This window comes from Paramisgurnus dabryanus, chromosome 23 (genome assembly GCF_030506205.2).
Source record: "Paramisgurnus dabryanus chromosome 23, PD_genome_1.1, whole genome shotgun sequence".
In the NCBI taxonomy this organism is placed as follows: Eukaryota; Metazoa; Chordata; class Actinopteri; order Cypriniformes; family Cobitidae; genus Paramisgurnus; species Paramisgurnus dabryanus.
Window position 1 is genome coordinate 18,824,492 of NC_133359.1, and position 24,123 is coordinate 18,848,614.

Consider the following 24,123-nt stretch of genomic DNA (forward strand, 5'->3'; position numbering starts at 1 on the left):
ACTGATTGGGATGTATTTTATGATACAGACATTGATGTGACCACAGATACGATTACAGCATACATCTACTGCATATACAGTGTTCTTAATAAAAGAGAAATTGTGACCTATCCAAACATTAAGCCCTACATAACTAAAAATACTAAAGAATGCATAAATAGGAAAAAGGTAGCCTATAAAAATAATGATAGGGCTGGTTTGAAAGCGGTGCAAAAGGAACTCAATCAGTTACTAAGGGAAGCCAGAAGTCATCAAAGGGACCAAATGGAGAGTCATCTTTCAAACATGGACTCTAAAAAACTCTGGGACTCAATAAAGTCAATTGCAAATATGACACCAAGTAAAGTGGATATAGTTACCTCTGATGATCATCATAATGATTTTTTCTTAGATTTGAAACCAAGGATTTTACTGATGAATGCATGTCAGTTTTAGACTCACTAGGTGGTGATACTATATATAAAGTAGACTTGCTAAAGGTACAGTCATTATTACAGCAGGTTTGGAAGGCTATGGGGCCAGATGGGAGCTTGTCCCGTCCTGGGGTCCGATTTTTCAGCAGTCATTAGACCCCCATACTGTTCCAGCTCTCTGGAAAAAGACAGCCATCATCCCAGTCCCAAAAAGAGCCCTGTCATGTAGAAAATAATGATTTTAGACTAATAGCTTTGACCTCAATAGTCATGAAATGTTTTGAGAAATATATGGTTTTTCTTTTAAAAACTCAGGTAGGCAACAAACTTGATTCCTGGCAGTTTGCCTACAAATGCCATAGACGCACAGGTGATTCCATAAGTAGCATCACCCACCTGGTCCTTGAGGACACAAAGGCCTATGCCCATCTTCTCTTTATCGACTTTATTTCAGTGTTTAATACAATACAGCCCTTTTTACTGCTAGGCACTGTAAACTTTTACTGCTGAAGAATATGGGTGTTAGCCCCTTAATTATTAAATGGTACTACTCATTCTTAAAAAATAGAAAGCAGTATGTAAGAGTCAATAAAGAAGTCTCACAACTAAAGACTATGAGCACAGGGGCCCCCCAGGGGTGTGTAGGGCCCTATAAAATCCGGTTTATTTTTTACCAAATTCCGTTTTGTACGTTTAAAATTTTAAAAAAATTCTGTTTTATCCGTTTATTTTTGGCGAAATCATATCCTGAACATATGTTCTTCTCCCACACAAAAACTCATTTAACTATTCAAAATATGTAAAATTCTGCGAAATTCCGAGTTAACACTAGATTCCGTGTTAATTTGCCAATTCCGCGATTCCGTCCGCAATTCCGTGATCACGGAAATTAAAGGGCCCTAGGTGTGTGAGTCCCCCAGTCCTCTTTAACATTTACCATTTGTAAACACACAACTACAGTGTTAAATTCTCAGATGACACTGCCATCTTAGGCCTATTATATAGAGAACACAGCATCTTATCACTCAGAAATCAAGCAGTTTGTAGATTGGTTTGATGCTTACCATCTAATGTGAAGAAGACATGATCTTTGACCCTAGAGCAGTTTCTGAATCAAGTTCAGTGCGCATCCATAGCACTCCCATATGTCAGGTCTCTTCATATAAATATCTTGGTGTTTATATGGACTGCTCACTTCCGTGGCATGTTCATATAGAAAGTCTTTGTTTTAAGCTCCAGCAGTCGATGTAGTTGGTGTTTTGATAAAATCATCAATTTATCTCATAATGAAACATAATGACTAACAGTGTATAACGCCACCTCACATGGGCACTCTGCAACAGTCACCTGTAAGTCCATGCGTCCATGACATGTCAAAATAAGTTTCATTATCATCAAGTGTTATTTTTCTTGTTGTTCACCTCTGTTCCGAGTGGTTGATACACCGTTTGTTGTAATTATATCCAAGAAGCACACAAAGGCCACTTTTCCCTTCGTCACCTCAGCTTAGACCTGCGGGGTACTTTCAGCAAAGATGCTTATATAATGGAGATGGCAACCTTCCATTAGAAAACACGCAACAGTCAACTTGGCTAGCGTGCAGCGCCTCAGCCAGTCAATAATGATCAGTGATATATGTTGCGGGCGTTCAGAGTGTAACGACAGTCGGTTACAGTTAAAATTTTTCAGTTTCTTTGCCAGAATTTAAGATTAAATTTTAATCTGTTCATTAAAAACGGCGTCTGGTCTCCTTTCCGGTGTATAGCAGCGTTAGCAGTGTTGCTATGCTAAGCTTGCAGGCTTCTCCAAAAAGGGTCTTTGCTTTCAGTATCCTAACCGTATTTGCATTTTCTGTACCGGACACTATCAAATCCACTGCAGATGCCAATTCATTGCGTAGGCAGCCAGCCTCGCACGACATTAAAAAATCCCAGGTGTGTGTTTGGCATCGAGCATCGTTGTGATCATGGCTAGTATTCGACAATCGTTAAGTTTTATCGATTTAAGTCTTATCGACAATTAATTGAAGATCGATTAATTGTTAACATCCCTAATTGAGACTGTATGGTGTCAGTTGCGGGCTCTTGTTTTTATTTTTCCAGATTATCTTAGAAATTGTATACAGTATGGCATGCAGATCTGGTATGGGAATTTGACAGTTCAGTTTAAGTTCAGGTTGGGGCGTCTGTTTAAAAGATTGTAGGTCATTCAGACCAGGGCTACATGCAGGCACTCTATAAAAAGTCAGTCCTCAGGGAGGCACAGAAACATTTTCGAAGACCCCACACATATTCTGTATAAGGAGTTTGCCCTCCTACCTTCAAGTAGATGCTTTAGTGTACCAAACTGCAGATTAAATAAATACAAAAACTCCTTTATTCCAACTGCCATAAAGATGCTAAATGATAGATAGCTGGTTACCTATATGTTACCCAGTGTGCAGCTTCGGACTGAGTTGTCTCTTGTTGTGAGTTTTAGGAAGAGAGGGAAATCTGGAGCTACAAACATTTGTGGCATGAAAATAATGTTTTTTGAACCATAAACCAAGCAAACACATTGTATTATACCAAATACACAAAATAACATTGTTTTTAAGCAATGAAATAGGTGCATTTAAATACTATATAAATGTTGGGTAAAAACTAAGTTGGAAAATTTTATAAGAAAGTTGGAAAAATACATGAGAGAAGCCATCCGTGTGCAGCAGTGTGCATGTACTAGCATATGGTTTAGACCATAGACTTGGCTAGCTATGAGGTCACAGAGGTCAAAATGTTCATATTAAAAACTAAAATTTGAAGTTTTCTGAATGACTAATATTGGCATCCGCATGTATAATTAAGTGTTTGTGAATTTAAATCCTCTACTTTTAATGTTTAAATTGGAAAAGTAGAGGATTTAACATTTAAAAATAGTGAAAATAATTATCTCTTTTATCCCAGTTAGATGAATGCTTTCTCCCATGATTCCAGTGTTAGGACAGAAATGCTGCTCTGTCATCTCTGTCAGGCACTATAGATCTGCTCTCAGATCTGTGTATGTGTGTAACAATGAGGATGCTTCAATTTTCAAGGGGAAAAAAACATAAAAAAGAGTCTTGTAGATTCATATTCTGGGCGTTGTCAGACCTGTGGAAATACGCGGTGTATACTAATTTAGCAGATGTATTCTTTTGCCCACCTAGGAGATTTAAAATTCACTCATCCTCTTGAAGTTAACTAATGTTATAGTTTACACACCTAAGCTCGTTCTTGTTTTCTCATATAAACCCTTACATTGCCTGTCACAGGGCTCAAAATTAACTTTTTTAGTAGGTTTATTGTAAAAACAGTTATGTAACGCTAACGTGATGCTAACGTGTTACTTACAAGATGCTTACGTGTTGTTTTGTAACGTTAAAGGCTTTGGTAGCCACCGGTTTTGATAGAATATCTGTCGGAAATCAGACGTTGTTTGTATTCTTAAGTTACAAACATAAATTACTTATTACAGCCAAAATGACCTGAATTTAGCAGAGCTCCTGAAAAAGGAGCTGAAAAAATATATAGCGATTGTTTTTGGTACTTTAACTGCAAATATATATTCTTAAGAACATCATAACCTAAAATAAAACTGTAGAAAGCTTAGAAATATGTTACCTTTATGACTAGTCCTAGACAAATTTGAGCTGTCTCAACTGCAAATTACTTGCACTGACAGAATTTAAAATATGCCGGTGCCATTGATTTGTCTCAAAATTCACACCAGTAACGTCTTTTTCTATGTCACGCTTGTAAAAGATGCTTAAACATCTGAATTTAACTAAGGCCTAGTTCTGGCTTTAGCTAAGCATTGTCTGTGAAACCAGGCCTTAGCATTTTTAAACCTCAGTGCAAAATTATGATATAGGGGGTTCGGAAGAGTTGGAACTGTAAATATGAAAATAGCTGTTCAAAACATCCCACCTAACATGATTAATATTGTATGTAAATGCTTTTTGTGGCATTCAGTACTAATGCAGTACTAACAACAACATTTTATCTCCATCCCTCAGCTAGGCCTTGACTTTCTTCAATCATCAAAAACTGAGGTTTTAAGAAGGAAGTTTGATAAGATTCCTATTGATTGAAGGTCATTTATGGTCCATGTTTGTATTCCTAAGGTGTACCACATACTCTGAATTTAATTCAGCTGTGGAACATCAATAGCCTAACGTCAATGGCTCCATCCCTTGCTTTGGAGCCTAGTGGGGCATCAAAGGCTGTTTTGATCATTTCCCAGAATTCTCTTGGCTTATGTCCCTGCATCTAACATGAATCTATTCATTACCACTCACTGTTCTGGCAATTATGAAAAATTGATTTGTATTGACTTGTGGTATTATGCAATCCAATTATGCAATTGTACTGATGATGGCAGTAAGTCACCTGATCGATTGACGTTGCATGTTTTTTGAATGAAATGCAGAGTTCGGTTTAGGAGTGCTCTGGAGACAGCTATAAATAAAATCAGTAGCTTAATTCAATGAAAACATCTAAACTTCCGCTTACTAAACATGAAGCTGAAAATCGATTTTACATTAAAGAAAATTCAGTTTCGAATAATAGGAAAGAAGACTTGTGTGTTTAACATTTTTAAATTGAATTTCAAGAAATATTGCTAGTGTGGTAAGGCTAAGGTAAGAGTAAAACTAATTAAACTTTTCGCAATACTTTCTTTATCTCTCTTTTTTATTTCTTTTTATGTGAGCCAGGTTTCTTGCTGTGTTTTTAATGAGTTTTTCTGGGTGTCTTCAATTGTAAGTGTATTTTCAGATGGGCTGACAGTAGTCTAAGATGGCACAGACACAGTTCATTCACTGACTGACATACTTTCCAGAATCCCTTTTATGCAAGTTAGTTCTTTCTGCGGCCATATTGGTAACTCCCTAGAGCTGCTGTTTGTACACTGTAAAACTTTTCCCTGTAAATTTACAGTAAAATACTGGCAGCTGGGTTGCCAGCCGTTTACTGTATTTTTACAGAACCACTACTGTAAACAACATTTACAGTCTTGCACTGTAATTGTCAGATACAGTATAACGCTGTAATTTATTTATTTTTACAGTATACACTGTAAAACTTTACACTGTAAATTTACATACAGGCAGCTATATTGCCAGCAAATTACTGTATTTTTACAGAACTATAACCCATTCTGTATTTTACTGATATGCCACTTTTAAATTAGGAATTTATATTATATGTGTAACAGTAATAATAGTCTCAAATGGAAATTAAATACATAATACACAAATACAATATTCTTAGAATATAAAACTTTATTTTTTAAAAGCAAAGGCCATAAAATTTACATAAACATGTTTGCTGAAATGTCAGCTGTATGCATTACAATTAATAAACAGTTGACAGAACAGTTATGAATTATCAGAACATTAACAATCAAGTGATCTTATTAACTTTCAAAGAATGGAAATGTTTCAAAATATTTTAAATGATGCAAAAAAAGAAAGTCAGGAGGGAAAATACATTAAAAGATTACTCTACTTTCTTAATAAAAAATCCGGATAATTTACTCACCCACATGTCATCCAAAATGTTGATGTCTTTTTTTGTTCAGTCAATAAGAAATTAAGTTTTTTAGGGAAAACACTCCATGCTTTTTCTCAATTTTAAAGACTTTATTGGACCTCAATAGTTTACAGATTAAATGCAGTTTAAAATGTGCTGTTTTGATGCAGCTTTAAAGGGCTCTAAACGATCACAACCAAGGCATAAGGATCTTACCTAGCAAACCATCATCATTTTTATTGAGAAAAATAAAAAATAAGTACTATAAATCCATAACTTCTCATCTTGCACTAGCCTTGTGTCCCATCAGCGCAATCTAACGTAATGCTTAAGCATGTTGAAAGGTCACACGTGATGCATGCAAAACTACCGCCCCAGTGTTTACAAGCGTTGAGAAAGAGGAACGTTCAGACGTTGTTGTATATGGAATGATAACTAATTAATGTCTTTATGTCAGTTTGTTGTTTAAAATGGTCTGCAAGTGTGTGTTTCACATTTGTGATGCGTGACCTTTCGACATGACTGTGCATTACATGACGTCACGTTGGCGCATCACACGGCTAGTGCAAGATGAGAAGTTGTGGATTAAAAGTGCATATTTTTTTTCTTGCCGAAAGTTATGATTTTTGCTGGTTAAGACCCTTATGCATCAGTTTGGATAGTTTAGAGTAGGGCTGCACAATCACATGCGATAGTCATGCGCATCTCATCACCTGCTTTCAGATGGAGCAGCTTTTACTAGACAGAGACGTAGTTCACTGACAATCAGGGCCATATCGCATACATATTATTAATGCAAATTTTGCCCTGATTGTCAGTGATCTATGGCTTTGTGTAGTACATGCTGCTCCATCTGAAAGCAGGTGATGGCGATTTACTACTAATCAAAGAACCGGCTTTACTGACAAGATGCGCAATGACAATCACATGCGATTTATCATGCAGCCCTAGTTTAGAGCCCTTTGAAGCTGTATGCACGCTTTTAAACTGCATTTAAACTGTAAACTGTTGAGGTCCATTAAAGTCCACTATATGGAGAAACATTCTGGAATGTGTTACTCAAAAAAACAAAAACAAAAAAAATGTATTTCTTCTTGACTGAACAAAGAAACACATAAACGTTTTGGATGACTTAGGGGTAAGTAAATTATCAGGATTTTTTATTAAAGGAGTAGTCCACTTTAAAGATGGGGTCCATTGACTTACTTTTTTTTCCTACTATGAAAAGTCAATGGACCCCATCTTTAAAGTGGACTACTCCTTTAAGGAAGTGGACTAATCCTTTACTGTTGTTTCCCTCCTGACTTTCTTTTTTTTTGCATCATTTTAAAAGTGGATTAATTCTTTAACATAAGCATATTGGATGAAATGCCAGCTGTACGTTTGTATTTCAATTAACAGCACATCATTAACAATGTAGGAAACTTTATTTCCTTTTAATTCAACTACACTGGATAGTGGAAGTGTCTAAACAAAATTGCATTTAAAGTCTGTAAGTTTTCTAAGAAGAGTGGAAACCTGTGGATTCACTGTAGTGTTCTTTTTCCCTTTCTTCATCTTTGATCCACGTTTCAGGTTGATGTAGAGAAATCATCTGCAAAGCAGAAAACAAACAAGAACAATTATTATTATGTTGATTAAAAAAATGTAATAAGTCTTCTTATTTTACACAGTAATTAAAAAACAACAAATAAATCTGTATTAATAATTGTGCAATTTAATTGAATTATTTGGTTTAAACAGAAGTAATGGGGGAAGATCAATGTTCTGTTAAAAACAACAAATCACTGGTCAAAATGGAAATGTGACATTGCAAGCATAAAGGTGACATTGTTTTGTAAAGGTGTAAATCAAGTTGCAGGCATAAGAAAAAAGTTTGGCAACATTGAACTGTTGTTAATCTTAAGAGAATTCATGTCTTGTAAAACTTCATATTTAGGCTAAATAAATATTAACTGTATTCATCTGACCTCAGTTTTTCTGCATTTACACGTTTGGCATGGATTTTTGGGCTGAAATACTGCAAAAAGCATTGCAAATGTGCAAACAGTGGCATTCTTTCAAAAATACAGTTTTATGAACGGTAAACACAAATGAATCACACAGAATCTGTCTTAGTGTGTAAAATAAACCAGTTTTTATATAACAATTCGAGCAACGCGACTTCCGGAGAACGCACCCGAAAATCTGTTCAGAACGCGTCTGGCGGGAACTGGCACGAATGGCCACCCTACCCTCTGTATGCAACAAGTCATTTACACATTTAAAAGTGGTTTATTTTACACACCGAGACAGATTCTGCGCAATTAATTTGTATTTGTCGTTCATAAAATTGTGTTTGCAAACTTGCAATGCTTTTGGCAGTATTTCACCACAAAAACCATGCCAAAAGTGTAAGCGGAGAAAAACTGAGGTCAGATGAATACAGTTCATACTTACTTATTTAATGTAAATATGAAGTTTCAGTTTTACGCTTTGCATCTTGATGCAGACCTTCACAATGTAAAAAAATCATTTTAACATATGAATGGGAAATGTGTATCTAACCTCTGAACAAACCCAAGGGTGCATGCCACCACTTCCTGATCCTGGAGGTTAAAACTGTAGAATGAGGCAATCAGCGTTGCAAGACCAGAGACAAAGTTGCGCTGCTCTCCTTCACACACCACCTGACCGTCCATGCTCAACATCGCTGGTTGCTTAGAGACGGACCTGAAATCGACCAAAACAAAAAAGATAAAATATTTAAAATAAAATTTGTTTCTATTTTTGTGATGTTATTTAGCCATTTACAAATATAACTATTAAACATTACTTGAGCTCAACCGATGCAAATACAGATATTAGGTTAAAATGTGTATATTACAGGACAATACAAATACACTACAGTATATTGTACTGGTACTGTATACAGTACCAGGCCAAAGTTTGGACATGGGAAGTAAGTTCAAACTTTTGAGTGGTACTGTATATAGAAGTATATTACATACATATACTATACATCACCAAATTTGAGTGATAATTGCAAAAATATGTTAATCAAACACTTTTAAATGACGTGACAACGAAGTAATGGAGGTGGGGGTTAACTTAATTTAACAAAACTTTAATATCTGAGATAAGTCTGACATCATTTCACTTATAATAACTTTAAAATACAAATAAAACTATATTTGTGAGGAATGTAGGCTACAACCACAACGTTTTCATATCAAAGTAACTTAACTTGGTGTATATTTGAGAACAAGCTGAAATGTTTAGTTCTTTACGTGTATTACAAGCTAACTTAAGCTAAATCACAACGCACCGACAGACAGCAACATTGCGTTGTTTTAGGGCAATTCACATTATCATGTTTAGTCGTCAAAAACGAAAGAATTAACAGACAGATAAGTTACAAAAACATCTTTATCAATGTGTCGTGTGCTGTCTGTTAAGAGTTTAGCAAGTTAGCGTAACTTACTCTGTGTGGAATGACAACAACGCAGCTCCTAAAAATAGCCCACTCGTGCAAACCGTTCAGAAATGCAATCGAATAAAACAACAGTGTCTTACCGTGTCAATGATGCACAGTCAGTCAATCTTCGTTTATCTTCATCACAGACACATTGTATTCTCCCCATCTTCTTGCTGCATAATCCTCTCATTTCTGCCGCGTCGTCGTGTAACTTTTAATTGTTCCGTGTACGTTTTCACATCACATGCAGACAGTGTTGTGCCTGAACGAGTTCATTGAACGAAAGTTCATGAACTAGTTCATATTTTGGGTGAACGTGAACTGAACGTACTGTATTACTGCCTGATGAACGCAAGGTGAACTCGTTCATTCTGGGGCTTGTGAACGGCACGTTCTCTCAGTTTAACGTCATTCAGTAGGGTGCCAGATTTCTATAGAGTCTTCCAGGCGAAAACCCGTCTAAAACACACTGTAACAGGCCTTAATGTGTAGCGGAAAAAACACCCAATCTGGCAACACTGCCACCAGGCTGCATACGTCATCAAAACAACACTGACTGGACACTGCTATCCAAATCCCTGCCGCGCCACTCACATAGTTTAACATTAAATAACATCATATTTGTCCTAAATCGTTAACGATTAACAAAGGCTGCTTACGCATATTCTGGATCTTGAAATAGACTTTGACTAAGCTCACGCTATTTAACGTGCACGTGCGGTGTGCAATACCTGCGAGTTGTCATACACGCAACGCCTCGCAGTGATTCTCGCCTGGAAAACCCCCTTGAAGCACCCGGCTAGCTTTTCAAGGTATGTGCAAGCAAATACAAAAATTAAAAGACAGTCAATGCTCGTAAACCCTGGTTGGATAAGGGTTTAAAGTTGGATATGAAGATGAAATCTGATGCATTTACCTTCAGTGTTAAAACTGATAAAATAATTGCTGTCTGTGATTCTATATGGGCTATAATGGCAATATTTAAAAAAAATAATAATATGGGGAAAAGAACTATAAATTAGTTCATTTTTGGAACTGTGAACTAGTTCAAAATTTGGAAATATGAACTATGAACTGAACTAGTTCATTTTAAAATTAGTGAACTGTGAACTGAACTAGTTCATGTAGAAAGTGAACTTTCCCAACACTGCATGCAGATATAGATTAAAAGTTGAACGCGTTGTCTTCATATCGTCGTTGTTTATATGAATAACCAATCCTAACAAATAAAGGGCGTCCGAACTTCCGAAGCACTAGCTCTGCTTACATTCAAATATTGAGCGCGAAGGAAATCAATCCCACAATGCAATGCTTTTACAGTATTATTCTGTATTACGAATTTTGCATGCTGAAAACAGGACAATTCTGTACATTTACAGACATTCTGTAAATATTTAGTAAATATACAGTCTAACACTGTTTTTTGAAAATACAGTACAATACTGTTAGAAATTCGCTGTAAATTTACAGAAAAGTTTTACAGTGTAGCCATAAAAGTACAGCCTGATTGACTTGAAAGGAAAATTGGATTCTGCTTGTTTAAGCTTGGATAAACAAATAAAAGTGTATTTTCAAGCTGTTTACAGGCATTATACCTTTGGAAAACAGCGTTGTGTTTTTATGGTGCTTGTTATAGAGAAAACTAAATATACACAAGCAAAATTGCATATTCTGTTTGCAAAGCTTTTTCATTTTTCAAGCTTTCAATATGAACTACACCAGTGGTTTTCAAACTTTTTTAGGAGCGACCCTAATTTAAAAAAATAAAAATTATGCGACCCAACCTCTACCCCCCCCCCCCCTTAGTAGCATGAAGCAGGGCGGGGCCGAAAGCCGTCAGAGTGAAGCGAGCCCGGTGACCCTCTGGTGGGTCGCGACCCAGGGTTTGAAAACCACTGAACTACACCATTACTCAAAGGCTAGGAATAGCTCATAACAGAGGTTTTTGCAACAGTTAAAAAGCTTATACCACGGGTATGTTGAATGCTGTATTCTGATTGGCTGAGAAATGTTCTGTGGGTATGCATTAATTTCTGATAACTGCACACCTAACTTGTCAAATGTCTTAAAAATAGGCACCAGAGCAATGTTTGTGGTAGCCGTGGTATAAGAGGAATAATTGACTCCGGTCCTTTGACGCTTCGCGTCGTGCCACATTGCACCTTGGGTGTGCATTATTTTCTTATAATTCTATAGCCTGTCGTCAATTATTCCTTACTTATTTAACCCTAAAGCCCAAACTGTAGTCGGTTTTTATGTGTAATCTAACATATTTTCACTGTCAAATGCACAGCCTTGCAATAGGGCTGCACGATTCGGAGAAAAAATCTAATTTCGATTTTTCTGATCAAAATTGCGATTCGCGATTTAAAGTGCGATTCATTAGTATATAATAAAAGAGGTACATCCAGGTTTGTTGTGGTGGTTTTAATAGCACCAAAGAAAGATGCTGTGCTACTGTTTATTTAAAACCTCTTAAACATTGTACCAAGTTGTCTGCAGGACTTTGCTATTCTGCAGACACACTTTTTTTAAATCTAAGAACATTAAAAAAATACAAATTAAATTTTTTTTTTGAAAGTTTTATTTAAAATAACATATAGGCCAATGTATTTTGGCTGTCACTACAACAATGCATCTGACAAGCAAATGTTTAGTTTTTCTTTTAATCATAAGACTATACTCATCTTGTTTTACTTTTCAGGCATCTGTAATAAATGTAAATATATTAGTTATTAGAATCTATGATTTAACATAAGCAAAAAATACAAATAAAAGACTGCACAGTCCTCACTGTAGGATTTTAAATGTGGAGCTGCAGAAGCTTGTTCAGTTAAGAGTAAGGACTGATTTTAATTTTTGGTGTGTAATAAACATTTCTGACACAGAAAGCACCAGGTTACTGTCACTTTAAGACAGAAGACAGCTAAACTGCTCTGCTTCAATATAGCCTACTGATAAACATCCAGCTGTTTATGTTCACTTAGACAAGAAAGAAAACTTAAGTTTAGTGATCACGCGTGTGCTGACTGCTCTCTGTGTGCGCGCTTCATGAACCCTCATGCCTGTAAATATTCAAAGCGGTGCAGATGTGCGCGTGCAAGAAAGTATAATGTACCTGTTTCGTCTGCTGTGTTCCGGGCTTTAATGAAACCTGCTTATAGTCTGATGAGGCGCTTGCCATTGTTTGCGATGCATGACAAGAAACGGACGTATATACACCTTTCTTTAAGTCCAACATTACACAAAAGGGAAATGTTTTCGCGCATTTCTGTCCTTTCATTTGCCGGTTAATGAGTTATAATGCGTTTTTAAAATGACTGAATCCAAAATCTGCCAACTTCATGACATTCCGCGTTGTGCAGTTTATTCCATTTGTATGCATTTCGCGATTCTGTCCGTGTTTTCCGCATCGCGGAAATCATATGGCCGTACACTTTGTTGAGGAGTTGAACTGCTGCTCGCGCTCATGTTTTCCAAATGGTGTGATGACGTGTAGTCAGCACCTCAGTGTTCATGCACTCTATTGGTCTAAACTGCATCAAACGTAAAATGCGCATGAAGCGAACTGTCAAAAACGGCGTACTAGATGATTGTTATATTTAATAGTTTTGAATCGAAATAATCGCATTTCTTGCGATTCGAAAATCGCATCCATTCACATCGCGATTTCGGTTTAAAAACGATTAATCGTGCAGCCCTACTTGCAAACTATCAACATATTTGTTCGATATATGCTCATTGTGAAAAATTCAATGCATCTCCTGGGGTACATGCCACATTCTCCTACATGTAGGCGCAAAATCCGCATTTTTTCGTGTCCGTACCACAGATTTTTTTTCGTGTCAGTTTCACGTATTGGTTACTTAATTGTTTTTCCTATTTTTAAACCATTTTAGCGTGGGTTTAGGGTTAGATTTGGGGTTTGGTTAGGATGTCTCTTTAACTAATGGTTTATAAAAAAAAATTCAGAATTTAAACAAAATTCTAACCCTAAACCTATGCGAAAATGATAAGAAAATAGAAAAAACAATTGAGTAACCAATACGTGAAACTGACATGGAAAAGAAAGTTTGTGGTACTGACAAGGAAAAATGCGGAGATCTTTCACAATGACATGGATAAATTAGCAAAATATTCCATGACTATAACACGGAAATTTGTGAGATCAGGTTGGAAACGTATCAGCGAAATCTCTGTTGTCTTTTTTGCTTGAATATTTAAATTGGCATGGCCATAGACGCATGCAGATGATAAACTTTTGTGACAAGGCAGCACTGGCCCAAACGGGCAAGTGACAATCGTCTCAACTGGTCCAAACATCATTCACGCTGGCCAGGCCTATCAGGCGCTCCTTATTGTTGAGCCTTGATTCCAGAGCCTCCTTAGCACTACATATGTTGGATGTCTTTATTTAACGCACACAGTTAAAGTCATTAAGTCTCTGCTAATCAGATGATAAATTAATTCTGATGTTTTATATAAGGGAGACATATAAAATGTGCTGTAGTAGGGGAAAGTCCAGGAATTAGAGACATAAAACTAACAGACCAAAAAATTCCTCTATGTTAGACTGTGGTGCGCTTCAGTGAATTGTCCATTAAAAGCATCCTCACCATCTTAACATCTTCTAATAAAAGAAACGTATCTCACATGTGTCATGTCCAAGTAGAAGTGTCACAGAGAGCAGTAAATGACTTCTTTCAGATCTCAGGCCTATGAGTTCATGAATTATACAATTAGGCCAAAAAGAGGAATCATGTTCGCGTTTCACTTCTTCTGTAGATCAAGGTTAGATTTTAGCTTACTTTTTTCTCTTTCTATCTCCATCTGGCCCTGTCTCTCTCTCTCACACACACACATGCAAGTTTAGACTCAAAGACATGCATATACACACAGTGTTTGTATTAAAACCTGAGTGTAAATGAATAAGACAGAATCTTGTAATTCAAAGAGCATAATAAAAGAGAGAGAGAGACAGAGGGAATAATGCAAGTTTGTGTTAGTACTGTGACTCATCTGACAGCACATACGGTGTGATGTGATTTAAACAGCTGAAGCTAGCAGCTGATATCAAAAGACCCTCATCCCAGTACAAAACATGCCGCAGGACCCCTACAGACCCAATTCAGTTCTCTTTCTCTAGATCTCAGAAATACTATATACAACATTTCTGCTCTACAAAAACCGAATACAAATTAAAAAAAGATATGGTGTATCTTTAAATTCAAGTGTTGTCATTTGCGGCAATTTTTAAGCCACATTCTGACAGCCAGCGATGTTATCGCTGTGTGTCGCCCGTTTTTTTCAATGAGGCGTTTCTAAATCTGCTTGTCATAAACCAATGAATACCATCCACGCCAGTAACTGACGAAAGAAGGATGACGTGAACTCCACTGCTTCGTTCTCATTGGTAGTCGCTCCCGAAATTCGCTTGACATTTGCATAAAGTGAAACTTTTCTTAACTTTCTCGCGTCGCTGGACACGCCCATACGTTCGCCATTGGTCACTGTTGCTCGTGCCGCCGAAAGGCGCCCGGTTTCCATTGAAATGAATGAGATCACGTCGCTCTGCTACTGCTGGTCTGAATGGGGTGTTATACTGCGTACACGCGAAGCATCGTATTCCTCGCTCTAGATTACTTGTGGGATTTAACTTCGTGTCATGCTAATTTTTAGCTTGAGTTTAATATTTTCAACTTGCGTGAAGACGTGTTTGAGGTAAATCACAGCAATTGCAGGCCTAATAAGCGTCATTCACATCGCCCCATGAAAGTTTGCGTCTATTTGCGTCTTTGCATTGATTTTGAATCTAATCTAATGGTGCATCAGGCCACCATCAGCTTTTTTGTTTTAGTAAAGTTTTAATGACCATCCATATTAATTTTTTTGCTCTCTTTATTTAAATCCCCACTGTGGTGAAAATCCATTTTTTTATTGTTGTTTATATATGTGGTGTTAATATGCTTTCAGACAAACCATGGGCAAATTCATCATTCAACACACCATTGCTGAGTATTTTTTTCATAAAATGTTAGTCTCAAAAGCGCAGTTTGAAATTGCCTCAGTTTCCTACGCTACGATCATGTAACCAATTACTAGTGATGTAGTACTCGTGGTCTCAAGACCGATTTCTGCTTTCTCGAACTCGTCCCTGACTTGTTCCTTAGAAGACTCGGTCTTGACCCGGTCTCGGACCACAGTGGGAGGAGAAGGACTCGTAATTTCAGACCGAGTCCTCGAGACCAATGCATTTTTTAATGTAGATATAAAATTAGGGATGCACCGAATCCAGGATTCGGATTCGGCAGAATACTGGGCTTTTTGACGGGGTTCGGATTCGGCCGAATCCTAGATTTTTTTCCACCGAACCGAACCCTAGGCTTGCGCTACGCTGGTCGACGTAACGCGGCCGTTGATTACACACATCGGGTGCTGACGTGGAGATGAGCTTTTTCTTTCGGTGAGCCTTAGGGGCTGGACACACCAAAACTTTTAAACACAGCTGAAAACGCCTTGAGGACGCCAAATTCCAGCTGTTTTTCAGCCGAGCGCTTGGTAGCTGTGATGCTTCAGCTGTGAGCCGGTTGGTTGCTGTGGTCATAGATATGTATATAAAGGCTAGATGGCTCAAGGCGGAGTCAGCTGTGTCGTCACTTGGCGGCCATCTTAGGTCAGTGCTGCCATAGTGCTGCTCCCTGCTGCTGTGGACGGAAGGTGAGTGACATACGCCAACTAAAATGCTCGTAACTTGCTGAATTCTTGACGGATTTACAAACGGATTGGTTTTTTACAAACGTTATTAACGTGGCTATAATTCTGGATGCTTTAACATGTTTCATGAATTTTTTATTTATTTTTAGTATACGTATTCAGTGTCATAGGTACATCTTTGACGTTAATAACAAACCAATCCATTTGAAAATCGGTAAAAAATTAAGCAAGTTATGGTCATTTAAAAGTACCTGCATCATTAAAACTCAGTGCTACTAGTGAGCGAGCGCCCTGTCCTAAGATGGCCGCCAAAATGCGGACGTTCCACTCAATTGGCCATCAGCGCGGACGAGCCATCTAGCCTTTATATACATATCTATGGCTGTGGTAATCTCCCGCCCCTCCTCCACTGTAATTGGACGGCCGTGTGAAACCTGACATTGACGAGCGGAGCTTCTCACTCAAAGTTAAATATAGTTTTCAGCGCGGAGCTGCTTGCTTATTTTAAAAACGAGCGTGTCGCAACGCATCGCTTTCATTATGCATAGGCTTATGGTAATTGTCAAAATAGTTTTTCCAACTTGTCATCCTGGCATAATGTACAGTTAAAATTAAATAAAATGAAAAATACACTGCTGTGGACGTTGTTTACTTCATTAATGTGTTTTACTGTGTTAATGGAATAAGGATGCGAGTAGGATTCGGTATTCGGTTTCGGATTCGGCCGAATCTTAAACGGTGGATTCGGGATTCGGCCGAACCTAAAAAATCTGGATTCGGTGCATCCCTATATAAAATAACACATAACAATAATAATAAAATGCAATGCTGACATGCATTATTTGAAAATGACATCCCATGGTGCAATGCAAAGATATTGCCATCAGAGCCGTTTATTTATCTCTAGAAAAATAGGCAGAAGATGATGCATGTGGTAGGGATTTTTTAATGATAGTAAAAGCATTGTCCATATAAAGACGTTAAGACTGCTCCTCTTATTAATTCCCAATCTAGCTTAGTCTGTAGGCCTAACTGTTGTTTATTAACTGGTGTGATATTAAATCATGAATATAAAAAATGACTTGTTTTTATGCTCTTGGTCTCGACTCCTATAGGACTCTGCCTAGACTGAGACTTGCTTCTTCAAAGACTCGGTCTTGACTCTGTTTGACTGTATTTGAAAACCAACAGAATTGGTCTTGACTCGGTCTCGACCCTTTAAAGACTCGGTCTTGACTCAGACTCAGCATAGGCGGTAGGGGTGGGCCGGTTTGTATTTTTTTTACCGCGGTCGGTAATCAACTAATTCCCGCGGTATATTGGCAAGACAACGAGTTAAATACCATGATTTATTTATCTTCAATACAAAACACGTGCAAATTACTTAAGGAACATGTAAACTAAATATTATTTCCTTCCACATTTCTTCAATTTCAACATTCAACAACTTGAACAATTAATATTATCAGTTAAAAAAAATGTTAACGCATTGTGCATGTCCACACGTCATACAGACATTTCGCCACTTTTCTATCCTTAATTTGTGAAAAGCCTGTAAATGACGCAAATTATTGCTGCCCTGATGGTCTGGTAAAATAACCATTTGTGTGAGAAATCACTTGTACTGCATATGTGTCCGTGCTTGAGTATAAAAGAAGAAGAAAGAGAAATAACAGAGAAAGAAGACGCAGAAGCAAAACTTTTTTAAATGTGTCCTGCTTTAGAAATGGCCACTGTTGTAGGCTAGATGAAAAAAGAGACAATCTAATCTCTTTGGATATTAATTCTCGGACTGATCGCGTGCTCTTTATGTTGCGTGAAAATTTGATAATGTATGAAACCTGATTCTGTTGTTGATCTGTTGCGGTTGTTTGCACGTTCAAATTAGATAAAATGTTTGTATTACTTTTAACGAGTGACAGACAACGTCACCTGTATATCTACTCAATGACAATTTAATATTAAAATCATATCAGTTAATGTTCAGTTAACAAGTTGCGGTTGTTAACAAGCTGCGTGTATAACATCCCCACATATACACACAAGTGCAGACCAATGTTTCAAGGTTTTTTTTTTTGCGCCTATGACGGTGAGGAGCTCAGACCCGCAGCATGGGTCACGTGACCGTGGTATGGCGGTAATCCGGTTACCGCCCCAGGCCTAATAGGCGGTCTCGTCCCCATCACTACCAGTCACATCATCATAGTTAAGTGAGTGAATTAGTAGTTCGAGCCATAGATATGTATGGGTGGCGCATAGACTCGGCTCTGTAACAATCGCAGGACAACTGCTTTAACTTTGCTTCTGTGAAGCTCACACATGCAGTGTTAATGCTATAACCTGCACTAAACCAATTAGTACTGCAAATGCACAGCTTTCATATGCATCATGTGTGAAACCAGACTTAGCAGTAACGTGTCTTAAACTGCCGAATGTAGCATCTAGTTACATATGGTGAAAATATCTGGAGGTGGGGACAAATTTGCATATTCACACATCCACGTATACTAAATGAGGCAAGGGTGAAGAGTTACATTTAAGGTGTTTTTAAGCATGCTGTCATATAGGAAAACCTTTTACTATTATGATGCTCAAAGATGAGTTTCATTTGATACAATTATCAACTACACGGGGACTTCAAGATAAAATGTAAAACAAAAACAGGTTTCAGAGCAAAATGGCAAAACAAAAATCATTTTATAAGAACTATTTTAAGGAGATTGAAGTCCTAAAGTCATTAGATTAAAATTAGAAATTTGGCTTTCATTTCATTTAGCTTTAAAAGAGCCTGCAGGTTTCTGCTATTGCTCAAGTGTAAGTGGAGCTCACAAATATTGGACAATATAGCTTATAATTTTGTTTTGTTTTTAATACTGCATACCAACAAAGAGATATTTTATTATAAACGGTCACCATACGATTGCAAAAACAACTAATGTAATAGTGAGATGATGGCCTAAGACTTTTGCACATCAGATTCTAGATCTGTAATTGGTGTAAGGGAATTTATGAGTAGTTAGACTTTTTCAAACACTTTTGAGTCTTTTATTACAATTACATATATTCCTTCAATAGAAGCTTTTTTCAACTGCATGTTTGTTTTACGTACAGGCAACAAACACATCACAATAGCAATGTTATGTCTATTTACTGACTGTGTTAATCTGGGAACAAATGTATACAGATCTAAAATATAGAAAAGGGGACTGACCAACAAGTGATCTACCTTAATACTGAGTTGTCAAGATGCAGTATGATGTTGTTTTCAGGACAGGGTTTAGATTAATCCAGGACTAGGCCTTAGTTATATTAGGATGCTTATGTAGTTTTTACAAGCATACCTTACAAAAATAGTACAGGTGTGCATCTTGAGACAAAACAATGTATCTGATGTATTTTATGTTAGTGCAAGCTACTTTTAGTTAAGAACTAAAACTCAAACAGGCATTTTAGTCTTGAACTAGACTTAAGCCCTGTCTGGGAAACAGCCCCTATGTCTATACTGTAGTAGGTGAACCCCATAGACTGTAAAAAAAGATGGACGACACGACGTCGCCTCCCACCATTGTAATGAATTGATGCCAAAAATGGCCGACCATGGTCGCCACCATGTTATGTAAAAACGTCAGTTTGGAGCCAAGGCATGCGTAGAAGGAATCGTCCGTGGAGCCAAAGGTGGAGCCACGGTATCAAACTTCCGCCCAAACGCCTGCGCGACCAATTCAACCACGCCAATCATAACGTCACGCCCCATTTCTATTGCATCAAATTGCATGCTAAAATGAAACTTACCACCATAATGAAGACTTGAACATATACCAGCGTGATAAAAACTACTTGAAAGGACCAAAACCATCTATCGGAAAACTTTTATTGGAAGTGTAAATCATTTTTTTATTTAGAGCAGAGTCCCATTCGTTTGAATGGAGAGGGTGGGGTTTATGACTTGTACTGCAGCCAGCCACCAGGGGGCGATCAAAGAGCCAGAGGCTTCACTTTTCTAGGCTTATGAGGCACACCCGGTGAACCCTCAAAAACTTACTTGGAATACACAATGTATACTACCATACCACAGACAAATACACAAGTGGCATACACTTTTTAAAAGGAAGGAGTTCAAATGTTGAAACATTAATATTTTAAATGAATCTATGAACATATTTAATAATCTATAATTTAAAAAAAGTTATTTTAAAGAACTGCAAATATAAGGTGAAATGGCCATAAAAAGGTTGACTTGCACTTTTGATCCAGTTTTTCCACAAAAAAACTAGTTTTATAAAAGGATAAACTTCACAATCACCCCGTGTTTCGCTGCATGAAATTATCTGCCTGATGCGTTCAGAACAACAACTGTACATAAAGCAATGCATCACGCCAGCACCTGACTTTAAAACATGTAATGTTAATCAGCAATATATATGTGTGTGCTTTTAATGGTAACTTGACTGACCTGCTCCCTTCTCCCATCTCGCAGCGTCTGTCTGAAGCCCCCCTAAAAAGGGCCTAGTGATGCCCCTGGTACTCAGTATTTTTTTGCTACTCACATTCAATTCAGACTGCCAACAATTCATATAAAATGTCATTTTGTTGATGATTCATTTTCAGCACAGCAAACACTATTTGACAAGCATTAAATATATAGAGCTATTAAAATAAATGTGGATTGCATTGCTCATTTAATTTCCTATTTTAAGAATTTGTTGAAAGATTTGTTCATATTGAAATCTGTGACTTTTGATTGTGGACTTTAATATCTTTAAAAACTTTGAACAGAGCAGTGACATTTTTTGGTATAAAACCTCTAAGGCACATAGGTAGATGCCTCCCCAACTCAAAAGTGGTTTTAGAAGTTAAGCAACTAAATTATGCTGCTTCCTAAGATACAAAGTTTTACCATTTTTTTAATAAAGCAGTAACCTTCACAATGTAGCAAATCCCACAATGCATTGCTCTTAGCGCAGTAATAAGGCATTAAGTTGATAAACTTTAATATTTAATTTTAATGCAGAGCTAGTGCAGGTCATCTTCTTCTCATTAACCGCAGTCTGTATCTAAATAACAGTAAGTTGAGTCTCTGCTACTGAGAATCCCAAGCAATTTTTTTAAATCTACCTTTCTTTGGAGCATAAATTTACATCTTAATAAAACACGTCTCATGCAGTTAAAAAGTCTTAAAGTTAACTACAGGCGAGTGTCTGTTTGAATGTCATTTACACCAAACTCTGCAGGTAGAGGTGTCTGATGGCAGTAGAGGTCATGTTATTGATCACAAGAAGACAGTCAAAGGATATCGAGTCAGAGGCGGCAGAGAAAGCAAGAGACTGTCTGAAGTGAAGTGTCGGGGGGGAAAGGAGGCCAGCAGGGGAGCTTTTTGATAAATGAATGTCATTTTAAAGGAATGGGACACTTTACTATACAGTGCAGAAACCATTCAATGAGGCACTTCTTCATTGACGTCACCTGCGGGAGACGGTGAACATTTCTGTAAGTTTGAGACGTCCAGAAGTTTCTCGTCATGTTCTGCTGGGAAAAAGACAAGATGAGTAATGATAAAGGCATGATTTTGTCCAAGTATTCTCACACATACACAAGCTCCAAATACACACGAGTTGCCCAGCAGAGTGCCGTGTCTACCCACACATTAGTGTGTGGCGCGTGACAGTCCAGAAGCAGTAAAATTTTTACCTTTTATGTGCTGAAACACATGACAACAAAATCACACGTTCCCTGGATCAAAGTTAATGGAAACGGCAGTCAGATCTCTCTCGCGGTTTCTTTTCATTTCCACCCCCTTTTGCTCTGCACCACACATTTTATACTTAACCCTTTTGATATGCGCGTTTGGTGTAACGCAAAGCATGTCACAGAAATTTCGGTGAAATACATCACGGATCATTTTCACAGGACTTTTCTCTGTGTGGGAATGTCTACTTAGGATCTGTTTGTTTTTGGATCTGACGCTGGTATTGTGTTGGGACCGCAGGAGATAAATTCATGCGGCTGTGCCTTTATGTGTGGGTCTGTGTGAAGTGTGTTGGAAAGAGAGATGGGCAGGTCCGTGTGCAGGTGCAGGAGTTAATGAGTGTGTTTCCCTGTGGAGCATATGACCTTGTGCAACGGATGGGATGGGGCTCTTTTTGAATAGCACTCTAATATATCACCTCTCTTTGTGTGTGTCTCCACAGGTGTTCGGGGACTACTATCATTTCCAGCATAGGGGTGTGGCGAAGAGATCTTTGTCTGGCCATCATGGAGTTCATGTTCGACTACACACTGAGCCGCAGGTAAAGATGAGCAGCACACAAATTTACAAACACACCATCACAAAGAGCACACTAGATGTGAGTAAAGAGGAGATGAAGGGGTGGTGAGAATATAGAGACAAAAGGGGAGGCAAACAAGATAAGAAAATAGGAAAGAAGATGAGATGAGGAGGAAATCATTGGTATTAACAAGACATGGCCTAAGCTTTGGTTGGTGTGTATGTAGGTGCTTGTGTGTTTGTGTTTAGTGTTACTAAAGTCTAGGTCCCTGGCTCAGCCGATAAGTTATCTGAGAGCAGCAGAGGCGTCCCGAGCGACTGTATATTTGGGCCGCTGGCTTCAGCCTTCCATAGATCTCCCACTGACAAGCCTCTTATCTGCACTCTCTGAAGCTTTAGCCGGTAGTTAAAACCCACTGCGCTCTCCAGAGATCCAACTACACGCCTAATACCAATGCCCTGCCAGACCTCACCTGCCCACCAGACGCAAAGCAAAAGACACCAGATGACTCCAAACAAAGATCTTTGACAGCACAGAATGAAAGCGAGAGGAAGAGAGACGAAGGGCCGGATTATTTCTCCCCAGCGTGATCGCTTCTGTTTATTTGAGGCTAACAGCATCAGTGTTCTGCTATGGACCCATTTTGCACGCCGTTCTTGTTGCTAGGAGTTCATTTTTGGCACACATGCATCACACACAGTCTGTTATGCATGCAGGGGTCAGCGCGGTTTATGCTAAAGAAGCAGATTTTTGAAGGCAGCCGCTCGTAAGCACATCCCCTCCAGCAAAGTATCCTAACAGAATATGTGAAATTTAATGCAGGTCACCTCCCTTGCCCGCTTAACACGATTTCGTTTGCTCAGAAAGTTGAAGTGGGCTTTTCAGAAGTTTTATGTTGAGCGAAGGGCAGCAAGATGTGACAGAAACGAGAAGGTGTATTCTTCAAAATCTGACCTGGCCTTGCTTCATATTTGCGGGATAAATTTAGCCCAGTGCCGACATTACAGAAAAAAGGGCATGGTGGGTGGTTAGCTCGAAGAATTGAGAGTATTTAAGCGGGTGTATGTGGGTTTTTTGTGTGAACTAACCTTGACTTTTAAAAAGACATGGGGTAAGCTTGCAATGTTTTTCAATAAAATGTTTTTATTTTTTACTAAAAGTGTTAAGGTCATTGCTTTTGCTAGCTTGCATTGAAATACTGTAAATCATACAGATTCACAGACCTGTATTTGCAAGGATTTTGTAGATCACAACTCCCCCACCACCAAAAACAACAATGTTAGTCAATTTTCAAAAAAAAAAAAAAATCCAGATAATTTACTCACCACCATATCATCCAATATGTTGATGTCTTTCTTTGTTCAGTTGAGAAGAAATTATGTTTTTTGAGGAACACATTCCAGGATTTTTCTCATTTTAATGGACCTTAATGGACCCCAACACTTAACAGTTGACTCAACACTTAACAATTTTTTCCGGGTGAGTTTCAAAGGACTCTAAACAATCCCAAACAAGGCATAAGGGTCTTATCTAGCGAAACCATTGTCATTTTTGACAAGAAAAATAAAAAAATATGCACTTTTAAACCACAACTTCTCGTCTATCTCGGGTCCTGTGACGCGCCGGCGCGACCTCACGTAATGACGTTGAAAGGGCACGTGTTAGATATATGAAGCGCACATTTGCGGACCATTTTAAACAATAAACTGACACAAAGACATTAA

General features: G+C 37.9%; 1 protein-coding gene across 1 annotated transcript in view; it reads left to right on the top strand.

Moving 5' to 3' along the window:
• Window positions 1–24,123, top strand: part of furinb (furin (paired basic amino acid cleaving enzyme) b) — a 162,601-nt gene that overhangs the window by 59,643 nt on the left and 78,835 nt on the right. The window contains exon 3 of the mRNA XM_065291541.2: window positions 22,322–22,420. Coding sequence (XP_065147613.1) covers window positions 22,322–22,420 — 99 coding nt within the window. The remainder of the gene's footprint in view (window positions 1–22,321; window positions 22,421–24,123) is intronic.